General features: G+C 37.9%; 2 protein-coding genes across 2 annotated transcripts; both read right to left on the reverse strand.

The window, feature by feature from the left end:
- Positions 1–364: 364 nt before the first annotated feature.
- txndc15 (thioredoxin domain containing 15) lies at positions 365–4,923 on the reverse strand. Its single transcript, XM_033978203.2, has 6 exons — positions 4,734–4,923; positions 3,577–3,869; positions 2,322–2,468; positions 1,845–2,008; positions 1,225–1,355; positions 365–656 (listed from the first exon to the last, which is right to left on the reverse strand). The coding sequence occupies exons 1-6, from the start codon at positions 4,822–4,824 to the stop codon at positions 460–462; spliced, it is 1,023 nt and encodes a 340-aa protein (XP_033834094.1). The 5' UTR covers positions 4,825–4,923; the 3' UTR covers positions 365–459.
- Positions 4,924–6,664: 1,741 nt separating this feature from the next.
- ppp2cab (protein phosphatase 2 catalytic subunit alpha b) lies at positions 6,665–20,762 on the reverse strand. The gene is made up of 7 exons (XM_033978204.2): positions 20,443–20,762; positions 12,014–12,223; positions 10,895–11,068; positions 10,667–10,756; positions 9,822–9,983; positions 8,470–8,588; positions 6,665–7,846 (listed from the first exon to the last, which is right to left on the reverse strand). Exons 1-7 carry the CDS (start codon positions 20,539–20,541, stop codon positions 7,774–7,776), a joined length of 927 nt encoding a protein of 308 aa, XP_033834095.1. The 5' UTR covers positions 20,542–20,762; the 3' UTR covers positions 6,665–7,773.
- Positions 20,763–21,221: the final 459 nt, after the last annotated feature.

Below are 21,221 nucleotides of genomic sequence, written 5' to 3' on the forward strand. Positions count from 1 at the left end.
TCAGGACTGACATCACACTTTCAGCAGTCAGCAGTTTCTACACCACCACAGTCAGACTGATTACCAAGGTAAAAGTATTGAAAACACTATATTATATATGTATTTCATGGTACCTTGAGTTTATGTGCAGTAGTGGTCTGGCTCACTGTTGCTTTTAAATATTGAGTGTGTATGCTTTTTTTTCTGAATGTTTTTCGCAAATGTACTTTTTACCATTTTTTTCTCAAACCCCTGAGAGACTTGCACAAGAATTCCAATGTGTATGAGCTTTTGTCTGTACAGAAATGACAAATGTATTGAATCTTGAACTATGACTTTCTTTGTTATGGATCAGCAGCAGAGAGAAAATAAAACTAACTCAAAGTTTCATATTATAATTTACTAAAATCCATGAAACTCATCACACATTAAACATTAAGTTTTCCTAAATCTTTGACACAGTCCATTGCGTTCTCCATGTCAGTCCTGGTGGTCATGCTCCTGTCCCGGGATGAGCCAGCGGATACTGTCGGCCCGGAGCGCTGCGTAGAGACTGAAGCCGGTGATGAAGAGGACAGAGAAGACGAGGAGCCAGTCGAGCCCCCGCACAGGGACAGAGCTCAGGGGCCCTAAAAGGTCTGCGGCACTCACGTTTCTGTCTGGGCCTGCCTCAAAACCTTGGAACAATCACATACATTTTAATCACCAAGGTATTTTGTCATAGTTCTTGTTAATGTAATCATTTTGTAGATTAAAACAAAATAAAACATAAATAGTTGTTTTTGCATGAACTCTCCCTGCAGGTGTAGTCTTGTGAGTGCAGTTTGGGTCAGATATAGAGATAAATAACAGTTGAGAGCATTTGCCACACCCCCTTTTTAGCCAACTTATCGATCAGTAGCCCATGTCTTTAGACAAACAAGAATTTCTTTAGTCAACTACAGATCTCGACTAAACGTATTCTGTCAACCAATAAAAACTGAAGAAAAGGGAAAAGAAGGGATAAGTGGAGACTACATTAGGGGTGGTTTATAGATGGCATAAGGATAAATTAGAGGATGTTCACAAACCTGATGCTTTCTATTAATGACTAGACCCAAGAACTCATGGTGTATAAAATATCATTGGCCTATGGAATATGGCGATGTCATTTGAAACCCAGTAATACAGTAGAAATGGGCTGAATAAAATATACTGCTATAGAAACAAATCCCTGATACTTCATGTTAAATATGGTGAACTGACCGGTCTGATTGGAGATGAATGCGGTGAGAGTTTCCAGAGTTCTGTCTGTGTGGTTGAATCGGGCCATGGGTTTGGCTCCTTGGAACAGGAGGATGTTTGGCACAGCCACCGTTCCAAACCTGGTAGAGAGGCTGAGGAAGCAGAGAAGAGATTATTTTAGCACTTGGCATTAGTTTTGCAGAGTTAACTAATCTAGCGTTCATTCTACTGGCTACAAGCAATCCTGTTTATTTATCCTGTTTTATGTTGGCACAACTTTAAAAATGCCTGTACCTTATTTAAATGTATTCTTACCAAGATAAATGCTCTTTACCTCATACAAAGCAGCTAAATACAAAAATTATAGAGACTGTAAAATATAATCTATATCAAATGTATGTATTGCATAAACAAGCCCCAAAATTGTAGCACTGTCACAAATTTTTTTACTAAAATAAACAAAAAAAACTCATGCCGATATATCGATACAGCAGGTCACAATATCAATACTGCATCATCAAATTTAGTATCACGATATTTCAATTTTTCCACAGCCTAAAATGACAAAAATACTCATTGTACAATTATAGTTTTTGATTATAATTTTCAATAATTATAACCATGCCATATTCTCCACTGACCTGCTGTGTTGAGAGGCATCCAGTGCTAAGAAGTGCATGCTGGGAAATACCCTGGGCAGGGCGTTGAAGTGAGGCGCTAGAGAGGCAGAGAACTGGCACCAGGCTGTGAAGAAGAGCACCACGGAGCACTCGGAACTATTAGCGTTTAAAAACTCCATCAGGTCCTGCACAGAGAAAGGCGAACAGGGACTAAAGGAGGCTGCAGAGGCCTTTCAGATCAATTCACAACATTCTTGAGGCCAGTCATATTTGTGTAATATGTTGTTGTAATACAGTGAGGTCTTGGGTCTAGTCAGTGGCTGTGTTCACGGGCACACCAAATTTCGATTATTATCTGATTTCTGGCCATTTAAAAAGGTCTAATATTTGAATATTTGGAAGGTGGACCGCAAGGGGGATTAGATCATTTGCAGTTGATGATCTGGTCCCTGGGCCACAGGTTGAATAGGTCTGTCCAAACAGCAGAATGTGACTGACCTGGGAGCCATTGAGGACGTGGACAGTGAACAGACCTACTCCAGTGATGTTCCTTTTGTCACAGTTCACTTTAAAGGTTTTTGTGGTTTCTGTCGTGTTGTATTCCTCTGGAGCCGAGGTGTCTGTGTGAACCATCTCCAAAGAGACCTGCAGAAACCCAATCAAAAAGCACATAATAAACAAAAGTGAAATGATAAAAGTTCAAAATAGGGCTGAACAATTGGGAAAATATATGCAACTGCACCTTTTCTGACAAACATTGCGACTGCATTTAGATTTGTGTTTGAATAATAGGATTTTGTTCAAAGTTCAAATTTTAAACACATCCAGAAGAATTGACAAAAGACTGAAATATGAACTGACAAACTATATACAAGAATAAAATTTCACAACATGTTTGAACAGATCCAAACTCTTGGGTTAGCTGTTTTTATGCTAATATTTAGTAGTTTGTGGAGAAAATGTGGAAATTTTTCAAAAACTGCACTGTTTGGAATTTCCTAATTGCACCTATTCAAATTGCGATGTTGTTTTGATTGTGATTACTCTTGCAGGTCTTGTTCAGACCTATAATATGGTTGAGGTTAAATAGCTAAGTCCACGTGTTTTACATTTACAAATAACTATCTATACTTGTTAATCTCATGGCAATGCTAAAAATCTACACATTAAAAAAAATATATGTGTGTGCAATTTGTGTGAAAGCCCAAATTAAGGCAGTTGTTTAGAGCAGTGGTTCATTTCGCACCAAATAAAAAGTATCAGTGTTTCTCCACTGATCCGAAGGTTGGCAGTTCGAATCCCACTCGATGTAAACGTCAGGTTGGTGATTCCAGACCCCACTGAAGAATGCTGTTGTTGTGTCCTTGGACAAGGCACTTAACCAACTTCACTCCCAGTGTCTGTGTTCACTGGTGTATGAATGTGTGAATAGGTGAGTGGTTCCTTTAGTGCCTAGAAGGTGGAAAAGCTCTATATAAAAATATGACCATACATCTCCTTTAAGACAGGGGTATTATGCTAAATCAACTGTTTTAAGCCGTCTACCGTTGTTCCCTCATCAAAAACATGCCTGAACTTTTTTGAATAATTTGTGTATGTTTGTGTGATCTTGTCAGCCTGTAAGCCTAAGTAGTTTTTGGCGAATATACCATTTTCAAACCAATAAAAGGTAACATGGTGGTCTAAATATCTTTTAGGTGTTAGCAATTAATACCCCATAGAAGTGTAATACCCCCTCTTTAAATGTACTGACCTGTTGTGTTTCTTCAGTGCTGGCCTCCTCTGACTGTCCTTCTGAAATACACTGTGCCTCGTCACAGGGAGGAGAGAAGCCCTGGGCCTGAGGATTATGCACATTTTTGGGAAACAGTGACTGGATTTCTGCCGGATCGATGGGCGCCTCTGTTCCCATGACGGCGTCTGCAATTTCAGCCGTTTTGAACTGCATTTTGGGTAAAGAGTTAATTTCCTCTGACTCTACGAACTTTGGGATGTTCTCCAGGTCGGACTCCTCTGACAGACCGAAGTCCAAAACATCTTCATTCTCTGAAAAAGTTAGTAAAAGAACCAGTCCACTTGGCTGCATGCTCATTTGCAATCACAACATATGTTAACAATGCAACTATATACTGTTTTAAACCAGTGGTGGATAAAGTGCTCAATGTTGTTATTTAAGTAAATGTACAGATACTGGAGCAAAATTATACTTAAGTAAAGAAGCATATTAAAAACTAAAATTAAAGTAAAATATTAAAGTACCTGTTTAAAAATATTCTTTAACAGTAAAAAGTAAATGTATTTTGTGCAGATTTTGAGACCCAATGAATCTTGAAATGTATTGATTTTGATAAAGATTTGTGCTGAATTTTGTTCAAATGAAGAGTTGATTTAGTTTAGTAGTTTACTCTCTATATATAGGCATATTTTCACATTTTACTGCCATCAAAATATATATATATACAATTCCATTCCTTCTCGATAAACTCCTCTCCACATTATTGTTAACATCTCAAGAAGATAACAAAAAAGTAAAAAAAAATAAAAATAAAAAAATAAAAGGAAAAGAACTTTCTGGCAATTTTTCAAAACATTGAAATCTGTTTTAGCCGTTGAACCACTGGCCACTGCACCGAGTTGAGATGGATATCAGTAGATTTAACGTTAAGTACTATTTGAAAACTATCAGCAACCCTTGAAGAATTTAACATTATATAAGACTGTCTTAGCAAATGCAGCAAAATAACTATCATAGATAATTTGCATTGCGCAAATTTCACATGAAGTATAAATAAATAACTGCCAAATTAACTGTATGACTCGTTCTACTAATCAAACTAGTGAGCGTTAGTTTTAAGAAGATTTTATGTATTGTGTAATGCTAGCAGTTAGCCAACATTATATATTCCTTACCTTGTGCCGAGGCCGATTTTAAAACTTCTGAATGATAAAGCAAAAACAATAGAGACGTCCAGACGTAGAAGATATTTAGAGACGTGTACATTTTTAGATTAGAAGAAATAAAAGCCGAAAAACACGATCAATCACGACATGTTGTTGTACTGCACTGACAGGAACCAAATTTCCGGCGGAATGATTTCAGTGCAACACCAGGGAAACTTCCGCTACAATTTCAAATACAATGCAAATATATTTATTTATTTTTCGTTTTATTACTTCGTTGTTATTATTATTAACATAAAAACACAAGTAAAATAATTAAATGAACATTTTCATTTTTTACTGGTTGCACCTTTACATTCACTTTTTTTTTTTTTTTTTTTTCAAATCACTATTGGTATTTTATATACGTAGCCCCGAAATTCTAAGCTTATAAAAATCATAATGAATAAATTACTTTCGTCTCAAACTTTAGATATTCCTGTAAAACATTTCAAACTTACGTGCATGTAGTTAACCAAATGACCATGGGGCGTTGCTGTGTCTCCTTTACTAAACTTTGCCCTTACGTCATTTTGATTATGGAAACTGCACTGAAAAACCCAGGTAAATATGATAAATTATTAATTTCAAGGCTTTTCTGTGCACATTTAGACAGTTTGAAGAAAGGGCTAAACTGTGCTTGTCAATGTTATTGTTTTGCTGGGATCTCTGCTCTTAAAAATATATGTATTTAATATTATCATACCCTGTCATATATCCTATTACTATCAGGGGTAGAGTAGCCAAAAACTGTACTCAAGTAAGAGTAAAGATACTTCAAAATAATATTACTCAAGTTGAAGTATAAGTAGTAGTCCAATAAATTATTCAAGTAAGAGTAAAAAAGTATTTGGGAAACCTACTAATCAAGTAAGAGTAATTGAAAGAGTAACTGTGTGAGCGTAACATCTGATTTGCAATTTGAAGTTAATGCAATTTGAAGGACAAAACATGAAATAATTCGCAAAATTTGGTATTAAAAAAAACATATCTGAAGGAGCGGTGCAAGAAATACAAATCATTTCATACTGTCAACATAAAGCTTTTGTCACTTGTGGACTTACTCACAGTGGGAAAAGTAACCACAAATTTTACTCAAGTAAGAGTACTCTTACCTCAAAAATATTACACAAGTGGTAGTAAAAGTATTCTGAGTAATACCCACCTCTGATTACTATAAGAACAATTACTTTACAGAAAAAAGTGAAGTGATTGAACACAGATGAGCCACCTTTGAGTTTATTATTGAAATGATTTGATTAAATACAGAAGTTCAGAGTGTGATGTGAGTTGATCTCTTAAATAATACACACCATGCTTTGTGGAGCTGTCTAACAAAAGGTATTTAAACTTACAGGACAAAGGAAAAATGTGTAAAACCAGCAATATGGGGCTTTTATTTCTTTTAAAAATAAAAATCAAGAAAAAGATCATCCATAGTGTCATAGCATCTTTTCTATTTTTGACATATTTTACATAGATTTTTTTAATTTACAAAAGTGCAAACAGTTTAAAGGGCCCATATTACACAATTTTTTGATCTATGTTATAATGCGGTTTCCTCATCAAAAACATACCTGAAGTTGTGTTTTGTTACATTCACAGGTTTAACACAAAAACCCTGCATATTTAGACTGAGCTCTTCTCAGAAAATACTCTGTTCCACCTTTTAAACTTCATATGCTTTCACTAATATCATTCGGATCATTTCAGCCGTCAAATTGCCGGTAGAGATGGGTATTTAACTTGGGCTGTTAACTTGAATACTACCACTTCCTGATAACCCTAAAGTGGAACAGAGCATTTTGAGCTTTGTAGGTATACTCAGACTAATAATAAAAGGATTACCGTACTCAAACACGTGTGAATTAAAGAAAACACAACTCCATGTACGTTTTTGATGAGGTAGCAACATTATAACATGACTTAAAGCTCACAAGAGTCAATTTTGCGTAATATAGGATCTTTAAATCTAGATAAAGAGACCATGGCCAATATGGGGCCGACAGCAGCTTTTGGTGACATGTCGTTTTAGTTAGTTATGCGCTTGTTTCACGGATCTCAATATTTGGAGATGATTTCAATAATGAATTTTGTGATTATGGCACACACTGCCTGCTCCACCAATAGACACAAGACTTTTTAATTACAAAGCCCTCCATTCAAATTGCCATCACTGCAATATAAATAAAGAAAAAAGTTCATTTTAAAATTATGTTTTGATTATTAAAGTGCTTTCAATGAAAAAAACAAAAAATACTAAAGTGCCACCATTTTAATTTGTTCAAATTTAACAAAATAGTAAGGCAAGAAGTCCTGGTCTAGTGCCCAGTTCAGTACCTGGTTTAATTCCCACTTATGAGTCGAGTAACTGGTCTAGCCCCCGGTCTAGCCCCCGGTCTAGCCCCCGGTCTAGCCCCCGGTCTAGCCCCCGGTCTAGCCCCCAGTCTAGCCCCCGGTCTAGCCCGTGCTATAACACAAAGTTAACTTATAGATGATACAATATCAATGGAGGGCAGTACAAATCTTTGTGTGAAATTGGGCTGAATCCAATTTCTGTTCTTTTGCCTCCTCCAAACCTAAACCACAAACCACTATAAATATAATTATATAGATAAAACTAAATAATTTAACCTTAGTTCACACTGACAGAGAGGACGTTGAACTTTGCACCAGTTTTGTGTCATGTGGAGGCCCAGTAATTACAAAGATATTAACCATAAACAAGGTCAATAAAGCTGCATTTTGACAGTAAAAAAAAAAAAAAAAAATCCACTATAAGATTCTTTAGCTCTCCTCAATCACAATTTGGCTGGGTTTATAAAATGTTCCATCACATTTTAACGTTTGGAGGAGAAAAATGAAGAGAACTTGGAAGTGGCCCTTGTGTGCTCTGCTGTCCCCCTCTTTTATTGGTTTGCGTTTTTAAGTTTAGTTCAGTTGAAGTTTGAAGTTTTCCATCATGGCAGACTGGACTGTACAGGGGTCACATGACTGTACAGGGGTCACATTACAGGAAGTAGTCGGGGGTCCGGCGTGTGACGTGTGGCTCTCCTCTGCGCGGTGCTGGGTCGAACTGTAAGCTGTGGGAGAAAAAAATGGGATTACTGGTTTTACTGACTGATTCCCTCTAAGGGAACATTTCCAGTGGTCAACTTCTTGGTTGGTTTGGTCATGTTCCAGTCCTGGTTTAGTTCTGGATTTAGTGCCAGTTTTGATGTGGTGTGTGTGCAGCCTTAAAATCATAGTGGATTAAGGGAGTGTGACGTCACCCATAGAGTTCGGCTCCAACCAGATGAAGTCAATGCGGGCTAACAGTTATAGCGGGTAATTTGGACACGAGTCCTGCATTTGGAAATCCAGGTGTGCAACCAAAAAGCCAATCAGGATCAAGGTTATTAAAGGCACTCACTCCTTCCCCTTGCTAACACTAGCGGGCGCTGCCTTAGGGAAAGAAGGTGCTAATTGATCTGTTAGTCATGTTCATATATTGATTTACAGACAAAATAATTAAATAAAACTCCAGGATCATGTAGAGCAGGTTAAAACAAACATTATATGGTATATTTACTTGTTACCAGTGGCACTGGTTTGGCCTTGTTTAGGCTCTGACATATTGTTTTAACATAGTTCCAACAAGATATTCACAGTAAATTTTTTTTAAACTGAATCTAAAAAATGAAGTAAAAACATTTGTGAAACTTACAAAGAGTATTTTAGAGTGTCGTCGAGTTCCATAATGGCCGCCTGGTTGCCGCAGCGATAGCAGTAATTTGGAGCACTAAATATTGTCACGACGTTTCTCTCATGGCACCAGTTATAACCCTGAGGAAAGAGGAGATTTAAAATGAACCAAAAAAAAAAAAATCAAATTATTCAGGTAAAGATAACATCAGTAAAATACGCTGTACTTCAGTGGAGTTGTAACATAGCACATAGTACATGCAGTATTTTGTTAATTCTTCAGTGTGGATAAAGGCAGATTAAAATATCCATAATATCAGGTATGTTGTTTTAAAGAAACTGTATGTAGCCTGTGCTCTTATAGTTTTAAAAAAAGGCACTACAATAACCTCTGAATCTGGGTTGTTAGTGACTTAACATGCAGACAGAGGACACATACAAGTTTTTGTTACTCTCAGTTTAAGGACAGGCCATGTACAAGCATAGAATTACCAGAATTCACTAGCACTGATTAATGATTAGTTGGAGGTGCTGGGGTTTGAGGATTCAGATCAGAGAGAGTATTTTAAGTTTAAACCAATTGGATTTCAGCAATGAAACTGGCAACCCAAATGAGAGACTCATGTGAGGTTCGGTCAGCTTTCTGATTGGATCATCGCCTTAAACCGAAACACCAAATTATGTCCTCCATCTCAGAGTTAAATTATGGGCAGCTTTACAAAGTTTCTGTAGTCAACTAAAGACATGTGCTGCTAATCGAGCAGTTGACTAAAAAGGGTGTGTGACAAAAGTTCTCAGCACTATTGCGTATCTCTGTGTATCTGACCCAAACTGCACTAACAAGACTACACCCGCACGGAAGTTCACGCAGAAATAACTATTTACATAGCAAAAAGTACTAGGATACAATGTATTTATATAAACACAGATTAAAGTTGTGAATCATGAGTTTAATCTGCCTTTTTATATAAAATAAAGGGATGCACCAATCAAATACTGATATCCTGGTTGGACATATTCGTTGATTAAAGTTGTTCTATTCTTACTTGAGGAATAAATAACAGCTACATAACACATTAAGATCAGCTCTGTCTTATTTAATTTTTGTTTAAAAGGAAATAAATGCCGTTTTCAGTCTCTGCACTCATAACGATTGATTCTTAAAGCTATAGTCACGGAAACTGTATCAGAACTGAAAAAGTTAGATTGGTGCATCCCTAAGCTAACTCGCTCATCCTTTCTCCTGTTGTCCCATATAAGTCCTTATATCCTTAAATCCTTATATTATATCTAAAAAGCATCATGGCCCTAGCAGCTTTATCAGACTAAATGTGAACTCATTCTGTATATTTTGTTTCTGTGTGTTGGTCTGACCTCCATTACGAGCTGATGAGCACGTGACACCAGCGTGAGTCGGTTGGCGTGGTTAAACGTCTCAGAAATGTCCTGTCCAAATGTGTAGCCCGCTCCCCGAGGAGAAATACCCCAACCCCCTCGATCATCCGGGTCCGACCACAACAAGTCGCACATGGGACCCTGGATAGAGATAGAGAGAGAGTGAGAGATGGAAGAGGTATGAGGCAAGGCAAGTGTATTTATATGGCACAATTTCTACACAAAATACGGCAATTCAAAGTGAGGAGGTGGAGGAGTGAGAGGAGTGACAGGAGAAAGAAGAGTGAAGTAAGAGAGAGGTAGAGAGCGGAGGAAGATGGGAGGATGGGGGGATGAACAGTGAAGAGAGAGAGGAAGGAGAAATAGGAGTGAAGAGATAAACGGGGTTGGAGGAGCGAGACTTAGAAAGAGAAAGGGGGAGGAAGAGAGGAAGAATGACGAGAAACGTGGAAATAGAAAGAGAGTGGGTGTGAGTGAGAGGAGAGAGGGATGGAGGAAGGAAGAGAAAGAGACGGGGAGAGAGCTTATCCCTCCCCTGGGCCCTGTGTTGGTGTCCTGCTGGCTGCAACAGACGGCTCCTCTGATGATTCTTCCTCCAAGGTTCATCTGTTCTCAGCCTTATGTATTTTAGCGTGTGTGTGTGTGTGGGTGAGATTGTGTATGCGACTGTGAGTGTCAAGTACTGCGAGTTTGAGTGTGTAGGGTCGGGCAGTTGTGGGTGTAGCAGGGCGGTTTGGGTGGAAGGTCATGAGGGACTGTAAAGCACTTCATACAAAGTGCTTTATAAATAAAGTTTGATTCATTGTAAGTAGAGAGCAGTTTACCTCATGTGGGACTTCCTGCAAGCGGTCCAGAGCTCTGATGTGGTCTAAAGTGTCTATGGATGGGGATAGGCCTCCGTGAAGACAGAAAATCTACAAGAACAGACCAGAAAATGAGCAGGGCTGAACATTTGTTTTACCTCAGTACAGCTATCGTAAAAGCAGCTCTTAGGGTTAAATGAGACTCCACTCTGGTCTCTAAAAGTTGTGGAAAGCGCTAATAAACCCCACCTGAGAGTCAACGAGTGCTGTGAGGGGCAGGTAGTCGAACAGGTCAGTGAAGTATTTCCAGACATTTGCGTTTCCATATTTCCTGAGACATTCGTCGTAGAAGCCGTAAACCTGCGTGATCTGTCGAGACTCGTGGTTCCCTCTGAGGATCGTGATGCGCTCGCGGTACCGCACCTGAACTCAACATCAGACACTACAATTAAATATGTACTGCCTTTTTTAGTTAGTTGCTCCTCTCCCAATCTGCCCCCCATTGACAGTAACCACATCCACCAATACAATAAGTTTTTGTGTCATTATGCAACAATTATGTTACTGTTTATTGTGTATGTGCTGCACTGAAAACCACCAATAGAAATACTAGCTCCATATAAGCGCTTTATTTTTTGGGTTGGTTAAATATTTAGGCCTCATAATATTGACTTATCATTCAATATATGAAAGTTGGGGTCAATATTTACCGTGTGTACATTTTATTTGCACTGTTAGGACATTTTTGGCTATACAATGTAAGATTTAGGCCATGAAAGGTTGAATTAATAACTCCTTACAGATGCAAACTAAGTACTATGGTGTTTCATTCTGGTGTTTATTTATTGTAGCTGATGATTTTTTAAACAATATTGTTGATTTAGAATAGTTTTTGTGGTTTAATTTGCTTTAGGGTTATTGTGTCAATGGCATAAATTAGTTGCAATATTAACTTTAAGTTAAGTATGTGTAATCCCTCAGTCAGTCTGGTGGACACTGCCTTACATCTATCTGAAAGGAGGAGTTAACTACACTGAAAGTAACATTTGTTTACAGTTTAGACCTAGCTAACAAACAGATACTGTGGTTCCATTGACTTTCTGTGCAAAACTGCAGAATAAATTGCGTACCTTTAGTGCCATGAGTAGAGTTTAGTATTTAGGTAAAATAATGTCCTCAACAGATGGGCAGAACAATCGTAAAACTAACACTGATACTGACTGAGGTATCAAAAATTATCAAAACTCAAACAAAACTGATACCTTAAACTTTCCCCCAAAGTTCCTCCAGCTCAGTTTAATCTCAATGTTGTGATGTAACGTGAACACAACTTATTTCTGTGCATTTTAAACTTAAATCGTAGCTTACCTTTAATGCTACGAGTAGAGTGACAGTCTCCACAGAGTAGTATCCACGGTCCACGTAGTCGCCCATGAACAGGTAATTTGTGTCAGGAGACTTGCCCCCGATTTTAAAGAGCTCCATCAGGTCGTGAAACTGTCCGTGTACGTCCCCACAGACGGTGACCGGACATGTCACATCCTGAACATTGGACTCTTTGGTCAGGATCTCTTTAGCCTGAGGATACACAGAGAATTACAATCAAACTAAGTATTTCAAATAAGGCAGGACTGCATGAGTTGAAATGTGATGTATTGTGATTAGTTTTGCAATATATGTTAAAAAAGTGGAGGGAGAAATGCTTTTCTCTCAACTGGATTTATGCAAGGCAAGTTTATTTGTATAAAGTTGAACTAAAGTTTGTTTTCCCATCTTATGACGCTTTGACCAATCAGACTCAAGTATTCATCTTAACGTTCTGGCTTTTCTTGATTACTTTCAGCAAGTGAGTTTGTGAATGCAAATATCTGATTCAATCTTTAGTGTGAAAACAATCCTTTATTTTATTGATTATATTGGTATTGTGAACCAAGTACCACAAATCAATTCGAAACTACATAATCTACTACATTACTGCATTGGGCCAGTGGATTCTGGCCTGATTAAACTCCTGCTCCAGATCATTCTCTTCTCTTCATTTATTTCCCTCTCTCACTCCCTCCTCCTTTCAATCCCTCTCTCTCTCCGTCTTTACTCTCTCCCCTGTTCACAGATGATGGTTTAGAGATGAGCACTGAATGCAGTGTAGGGCAGTGACTCCACTCACTCACTCACTCTCTCCCTCCTTCTCCCTCCTACTCTCTCTCTCCCCCTCCCTCTCCTAGTCTCTCTCTCTCCTCCACTCTCTCTCCCACTCCCAATCTCCCTCTCCCACTTTCTCTCTCTCTCCCTCCCACTCTCTCTCCCTCCTACTCTTTCTCTCCCACTCCTACTCTCTCTCCCCCGCTCTCCCTCTCTCACTCTTACTCTCTCCCTCCCCCTCTCCCTCCTACTCTCTTTCTCCCCCTCCCCTTTCTCTCTTTCCCTCCCCCTCTCCCCCCCTCACTCTCCCTCCCACTCTCTCTCGCTCTCTTCCTCTCCCAGTCTCTCTCCTCTCCCAGTCTCTCCCACTCTCTCTCTCTCTCTCTCTCTCTCTCTCCCACTCTCTCTCCCACCCTCTTTATCCTCCCCTGTTCACAGATTGTGTTTTGGAGCAGAGTGCTGAGTGCAGGATTGGGCAGTGACTCCGCACAAACAGTGACCTACATCAGCCCGACGTCATGTGACCAAACCATTTCACTGAAACAACATGACCACAGCCCCAGAGAACTGTCCAGAACCCGACCAGTATTTAGGTCAAAACAACTGTCCCTGTGTCTCCATGGGCAGTAAGGTGCTCTACCTGATTTTTACTGTGTTAAAAACATGAAATACAGAAGTAGTTCATTTTAAACGATTTGCAGTGCAACGTTTTTTCTCACTAACTTTATGCATTCAGAGCATCCAAATTATTCACCACTATGAGTTTATAAGCACATTTCACACATTTCACAGGCCATAGTAGAGACATAGAGTTTTGCTGTGACAGTAAGACTAATAACAACTAGCACGCCAACAATACACTTCCTGATTCTCTGACAAGGAGATGCAGACAGTACACAGCAGACTTATTTTGACATCAGCAGCTGCTTATACTACATTTTTGTACTGGAGCAAGACATTTTGCTTAAATACAAGACACATTTTGCTCAAATACAAACACACAATCGAGTACAGGGCCTTTAATCACATTTGTCATATCTGATGGTCAGTGATCAGCTCGGGTCTTTTAAATGAGAGGTCTGCAGCCAATCCTCTAAGTAAAAGCATGTGTTTTGGAGCAAAGGCAAGACTTGGGAGGAAATGTGACCATTTTCGTGTTAAATGGCAATGTTTCAGAGTATGGCAGTTTAAAAACATACTTCTGACCTATAGCCATCCAAATCGTGTTTATACTTGCTGTTCTGTAGTGTTTGTGAAATATTCCAGCTCATATAAAGCAAAGGCTCCTTTTGCTTTGACACAGAATGGCCCCAGAGTTTTACATGTAACTGAATCCTAAACTGTGCTACAATATCCCGGTTCAATTTCACTCTCCTGTAGTTATGAACATGTAGCATCTAAACTCAAGTAGTCAAACACAAGTTAAAAGAGACAAAAAAAAAATGTACCTGCTTACAGTGAGAATGCACGTTTTTTAATGCTATTCCAAGCAAAGCAATAGAATCTCCATGGAAACAAGTCCAAAAGAGAAGTTAAATAGTGACCTTTAGAATATGGATATTACACTTTCCGCTTAAGTTGTTTCTAATGTTGGCCATCTCTTAAAAGGTACAGTACGTAACTTTCTGGAGGTAGCACTTCACCTGCATTATTCCGTTGCAATAGAAAATTTTAAGTACCGGTACTTTGGCACTTTCTCTATAGAGACGGCCATACCATGGAAACAAGCAATAAACACAATCCAAATAAAAAAAAAAAAAACATGGTTTCATTTTGGTAGTTTTGTTAAAAGTTACATACTATGACTTTAAATAAGTTTGCCCTCTGAAGAATTATTATTTACAGTTACATTTTTCATAAACAGATGGAAGGAGCAAACAGGTTTTTCCGTTTGTCATTTCTGAAGAAAATCAAAAGATGATAAGTCAGGTGTTATGTAAGAGACTGGGCCACACCTGGAGCGAAACTGTACAACTCATGTCAATAATGAAAACCAGGAAACAGACAGGAAGTGTGAAGGGTAATGTCTGAAACTTAAAACATCACAACAACAACATCAAAACAATCACATCTGAACATTATCTGTCTGGGGACTCACATACAGAGCTCATACTCATTTTGCTTTGTGATTGAATATTGAGAGTATGAGACAGAACCGTCTGCTGTATAGAAGTGGAGTGAGGGAGTGTGACATCACAGCATTCAGCTCCAGCCAAATGAAGCCAATCAAGGCAACCAGGTGTAGTGGCTAATATGGAGCCGAGGTCAATATTTGGGATTCTGAGTGAGTGTATCTTATAATATCAACCAAAGAGCTGATCAGGAGCGAGGATGTTAAAGGCAACGGCCCTTCCCACCTTTTAATTTATAATAAATACATTTTGATTCCGTTCATAATTTTGGTGTTTCAATATTTTTTATTTCATGTTTTTGCTAACACTGAAGCACTGCTTTTTAGAAATATAGCTCTTCACAAATGATCTTTTTTAGACCCTTTTTTAGTTCAGTAAACAAACATGAGAAAACCCATTTTCTCAATTTTATTTTGCGAGGTCTTGAATGTGAAATATTTTTTGCAACTGTGAATAAAAATAACACTGGTTGGCTGATAAAACGAGGAAAAAGGATATACTGTCTTTTGTACAATTGGAACAACTCCCTAAAAGTTGAAACTCAAACAACACTTTATAGAGGGTTTGTAAGCCCTATAATAACCCCATAATATGTGAGTCCTAGGTTGTTCAGAAGGGAGAGGGAGTTAATCGAGTTAACGTCAGCGGCACAAAGTATGAGCTCATGTTTACAGAGGGACATTTTACAATGGAGCGTTTAACTGGGCAGATCGCAACGTCAGCAGAACAGGCCAATAATATACTGCATTTAAAACATGGTCAATCATGTGTTAGACAGTCATTATGTGCCAATGGGAAGTAGAGCTGCATGACTTGGGAAAAATATCCAATTGTGACGTAGCCCAGTGGTAAACTTGATTATTATCTTGTAATGGAAACTAAATGGGTTAGTGTTAATCCTTCTTTATTACACTAAAACTAGTCACAAGATAAATAAGCTAAATAAATAAGCCACAGATTTGGTAAAAGTGAGCAGGAGGCTCAGAGAAGATGGCCATGGACTGATGACATAATGAGCAGAGAGACTGTGATTGAGATACGCAGCCGGAGACCCAGAAAAGGAGCCGGAGAGACAGCCGAGCAAGAGTGAGCCAGAGCGGGTGTAAACAGAGTGGAGATGCTAGTTCTTTGCTCCCGAACCTTCCGGACGTTGGTATTTCAGTGCACTCAATGTTTTCCAAGACCCAAACAGGCCTGCACCATTTTCCATTCGATTTGAGTTCCATTGTTCCATTAAGCCAACGAGGAGGGAATAGACTTTATCATTGGTGTAATAAGGTAAATTACAGCTATAGATTGGAATTTATGTTTTAATAAGAGGATTCTGATCTGTCTGCATTTTAAAAGCAGCCAGAAGAATTGACAAAAGACTGAAATATGAATTGACAAACTAATCCAAGAATCACATTTCAGAACATGTGCACATCTAAACTACAGGATTAGCAGTTTTTATACAGAATAAGATACGTAGATTTGAATAAGATAGACATGAATAAGATCAAATATTGCAGTCTTGCAGTGCGATTTGCTAATTACATCAATTCAAATTTGTGATTATCTTGCAGCCCTAATGGGGAGGTCCATACGGATACCCAGTTGATGCCAAGATCCGATAATGGTCTTACCAACAGTCGATATTTTAAACTATAGTATACAGCAAGGCTCACAGATTTAAGAAGTTGTAGATCATTTGATAACTTGGCCAAGAACGATGAAAAAATGTAGCATTTATTTTTTGTGAATTTCAACATGCACAATTTATCATGAAATTACAAAGACGTGAAAAACAGAACTAGTTCATTTTAAACGGTTTGTAATCAAATGCCAACAGTACACTTATTGGGGCAAGACACGTTTTTCTCAAATACCGGTTGACCATTAATTGGATATAGTGAGACTATTTACAGGCTGAGCCTGGCATAAAGCATCTCATAAGGTTTGAACTTTTAAGATGACTTTTTAACTTTATGACACTGTTGATGTCTATGAACCTGTTCAGTAGTGATTTGAAAACAGTTGCAACACAACGGGATCTCTTGTGTAAGAAATTAACTGTATTTTAATGAAATACGTGCCATTTTCAGTCCCTAGACTGGTATCTGTTGATATTGGACATTGGCAGATATTTAAAAACGAAGCATCTATATCAGTATTGTAACTGAAAAAGCTGGATTGGCGCATCCCTATGGCAGAACAGCCGTGTCTGTTTGACGACTGAATTGAATTTGTTCTTCTGTTTAATGGGGTAAGGAACAAGAGGCCATTTCCCAGTGAACAGACTGAGCAGAGCAGCTCATTAGTGTGAATGTAAATGAGGACACAACCTTCAAACAGGAAACAACAGTCCTGGGATCATAGCTGACCTGAACCAGAGCAGCCCTTATATAAGGGGGAATAATCACTGTTCCCCATTAAAGGGCCTGTAGTCAATTTTCTTCTATGTATTTGAGCACAATTTGTCTTGCCCCAGTACAGATATATTGTATATGCAGCTCTTGAGGTAAAAAAAAATATCTATTGTGTACTGTATGTATCTAATTAGAAAGTGTTTTGTTGTCTGAGATACAGGCAGTGCATGTTAGCTTGCTAGTTGTTGTTAGCATGACCGTGACATCTGAGGATGGTGAAAAAACTCACAAGCATTGAGTAATTAGGATGTACTAAATGTATAAGGTAAGTGAAGAACAACTTTGAACACTAGGAGCCTTTTAAAATCAACTAGTTTTGTTTGTCACATTTTTTAAGACTGTAAAAATCAGGTACAGCACCTTTAATAGAGTAGAGTGAGATTCAAGCAGATTATCCAGTCAGAAAGTAGAATGAGCTCCTCACTTTGGGTTGCCAGATAATTAAGCCATGGACTCTTGGGATTGTTATGACTGAAATGATGTCTTAGGAGTAGAAGGCATGTTACAGATATTAACTTAATTTTGCCAAACAGTGTAATAAAGGACAAAACCAAGGCCAAGACAAGACTGTGCAGTAATAAATCTTCTGGTCAGTGAAATGTAAAAAGTTTTGTTTCATAGTTAATATCTTTTAATGCTACTCCCATGTCAAGCCTCATAACTGATCAAATTTCAGTTCTTTGATGACAAATTAGATGCATATTTGGGCTCACAGAAGCACATCTCTTTGCTAAATCATAAAGTAGAGCGTGCCTGTGATCTGTAAAGAGTTTGATTTTCAGTGATGTAACTCAAATTGATACAGATCTATTTTTAACCAAAGGGGGCGCTGTGTGGGAGCAGAGGAAGCAGCTCAAAACACCTCACTGTTACTGCAGTTTACAACATGGCAACACATTTTGTATTGTTTTTACTAGTGTAATTCTCTAATAGCCTGTAACTAAAACAAATATGCCAAACATATAATATAATTTAGATATGGCTGAACTGTCTCTAGGGATGTTAAGATTTTTTGAGTTAATTTATAATTGTAAGAACTAAAACATTCTAACATTTTATTAGAAGATAAAAAAGTAATAAATGAAAGCATGGATTTTTTTTTTTGCTTGAATTTAAATGAACTTATTGGGCCAAAAAAGTATATTCAAATATCAAAATAATATTGTTGTTGTAATAGAACACATAGTTATGGCCGCATGATGTTAGAAAAAGATGCAATATTGATAAATTAGATAGAATTGATTGATGCAAGTGTATGATTGCACTGCCACATATAAGACCATTTCTAGAGCCGTGAGTCAGCTGCCACTTTGACCTAGTATTCTCAGAAAGAACACTGCAGCCTGGAAGTTATATTTAAAAGAAGGGGTATTATTATATTATTATATTTTATGGGGTACTAATTGTTAACACATAACCTATAATCGCTAAATTACTCCATCTTTAAAGTATTTAGTATTTTGTTCATTTTTAGGGGACCCCTTACACATGGCCCAAAGAGTCCCATTGGTCCCTGGACCACAGTTTGAGAAGCATGTAGTTAGTGAAGCATTTTACCATTTGGCCTCTGCATGTGTAGGAACTGTTAGTATTACAGTTTGTCTTTGCAGAAGTACCTCTAAATTACAGGTTTGATTTCTCTTGAGAGCCACTGAACTTGACTTTCACCTCAAGGAAGAGAGTCTAATAACAGCAGTGGGACTATACTTAATTTCAGTAAAAGCAAACAGAAAAAAAAATACATTAATTTAAAGGTACAGTATGTTACTTTCTGGAGGTGGTCAAGTTGGAGTTAAGTTAAGTTTAAAGCCATACTTTCTATTCTATAACAGTCTATGTTTTGGATAAAAAGCTACATACTGTGGATTTAAAAACAATAATAATGCATTTTAAGAATTACTACTAAAATTAAATTTTAAAGCAGACTTATGCTGCAAAATCGCCTTTTTCTAAGCTTTTAACTGTGTTATACTTGTTTCCTCTCACCATTTACACTCTTAAACTTGTATCTGGAGTACTTCGTGAATGTTTGAGCAATCTTTAATCATTTATTTTCGAGATGCCATATTACCAATCAATCCCTGTTTTCACCGCCACTGACACAGGCCACTGCTCTGTACTTACTATGTGCTCCAATTTTATTTTCTTAAATCAGTGATACATGTAGAATTCTGTCGTGTAGTCATTTTGGTACAAATGAAATAAATCTGTTCACCAGTGATGTGCTATCCATCGCAGGTGCCGACTGTTGTGATGATGTTTACGATGACATCAGCTCCCCTTGGGCAACACAGTTTTCTAACATGGAAGTCAGCGGACTTGTTTCTTTTGTCAAGTCCTATTAAATCAATATTGTAATTTAAAATGTGCAAATTATAACATAATGATCTACAGGTGTCATAGACTATAGTCTAAACTATAGAGCAGACACAAGCACAATAGGTCTTTAAATGTGTACTATATGTATTTTTATGGTTGCCTGTCCGCTAGCATGGAGATTGTATTGTTTCGCCTGAAATGTTCCTCAATATGGTGTTAAACATCTTTAATACAATTATTACCTTACTATTCATTCATTAAATGTGTTTTTAATGCAAATAATATAACTATATAACATTTCTCAGTGGCATTACCTACTTCCAGGCAATGTATTAACAACATGCAATGGATTTTCCTCCAAGAAAGTTACACAATGCACCTTTAATTTAGACTTCCTCCAATTTAACAACATTCTGATGATAAAATTATTTGTGTTTAATATTGTAGAAACCCTCTCTGTTGTCAAAACTTAATAAAACAGAGTAATATTTAGTATGGAGGGGAAGTATGTGAGTAGAATGCACACTGGCAAATATGATTGCCTGTAAATTTACCACTTTGTATTAGAAACATGCGGTTCCTAAAGCTTTATTACGAGACTTTTCTGTCACGAATAAAATGTCCCTGCAGGGAGAGCAACGTGCACTTGACTCACATGAAATAAAATATATAAGCAACAGCACAGTGTAATGTAAACTATAGTCGCCATTTTAAGAAGGTCTGGAGAAGGAGGCGTGGACAAGACGCCAAAATGTGCAAAAAATTATGTTTAAAAAAGCGCAAAATCACTGCTTACCTTTTCACACAGTGTCTTGACTTGTCCCTCTGTCAGCTGCTTGCATTCATGTAGTTGTTCTATCCACTGGTCTAATTCTTTACACACCTTTTCGTCCATTTTTGTGTCTGTTTTTAGGGGTTCACAGTGATTTAGCGGTTAAAGAGTTAGCGTCGCAGGCTCCGGGAAACAGACGTGTGACAGCGGCGCGTTGCTGGTTGTGTTCCCCGGGGAGGAGGCTCGTCTGCCGGTGTGCGTTGCTCGCTGCTCGGTGTGGTTTGACTGGAGCTCTGGAGCTGGTGGAGAGTTGAGTGAGATCAGGGAGAGACGTGAACGTGCAGTCCGCCCAAAGTGAAGGGAAAGTGACACACATCCGGCCGGACCTTCACAATAAAAGTCTGGTTTTCACTCACTAAATTAAAATTCACTGTTAAATAGTCAAAATGTCAGATAAAGAAAGGTTTGCCATGAATATCAAAATAAGCCTATATAATAAATAGTAATGAGTATAATAAGCCTTATATATAGTAAATATTTGACAAGGGCGAGTTTATTGCTGTAGTCAAATATATATAATAAAACAAAAATATTTAATACAGATGGAAGGAAGCTAAAATGAATATTGTTAAAATGCAGATTTCTGTTAATCAATAAGAAAAACTGGCTCTTGCCCCCATCTGAAAGTATGACATGATCTTATTCTACAATCTGAAAACCACCAATTGCTAATAAACTATAGAACCTTTCTGGTAGAGGGGCAGGTGCACTCACCAGGCTCAGGTAAGATCAGCGATCCTGCT

The sequence above is a fragment of the Periophthalmus magnuspinnatus genome, chromosome 14 (assembly GCF_009829125.3).
Source record: "Periophthalmus magnuspinnatus isolate fPerMag1 chromosome 14, fPerMag1.2.pri, whole genome shotgun sequence".
Lineage (NCBI taxonomy): Eukaryota > Metazoa > Chordata > Actinopteri > Gobiiformes > Gobiidae > Periophthalmus > Periophthalmus magnuspinnatus.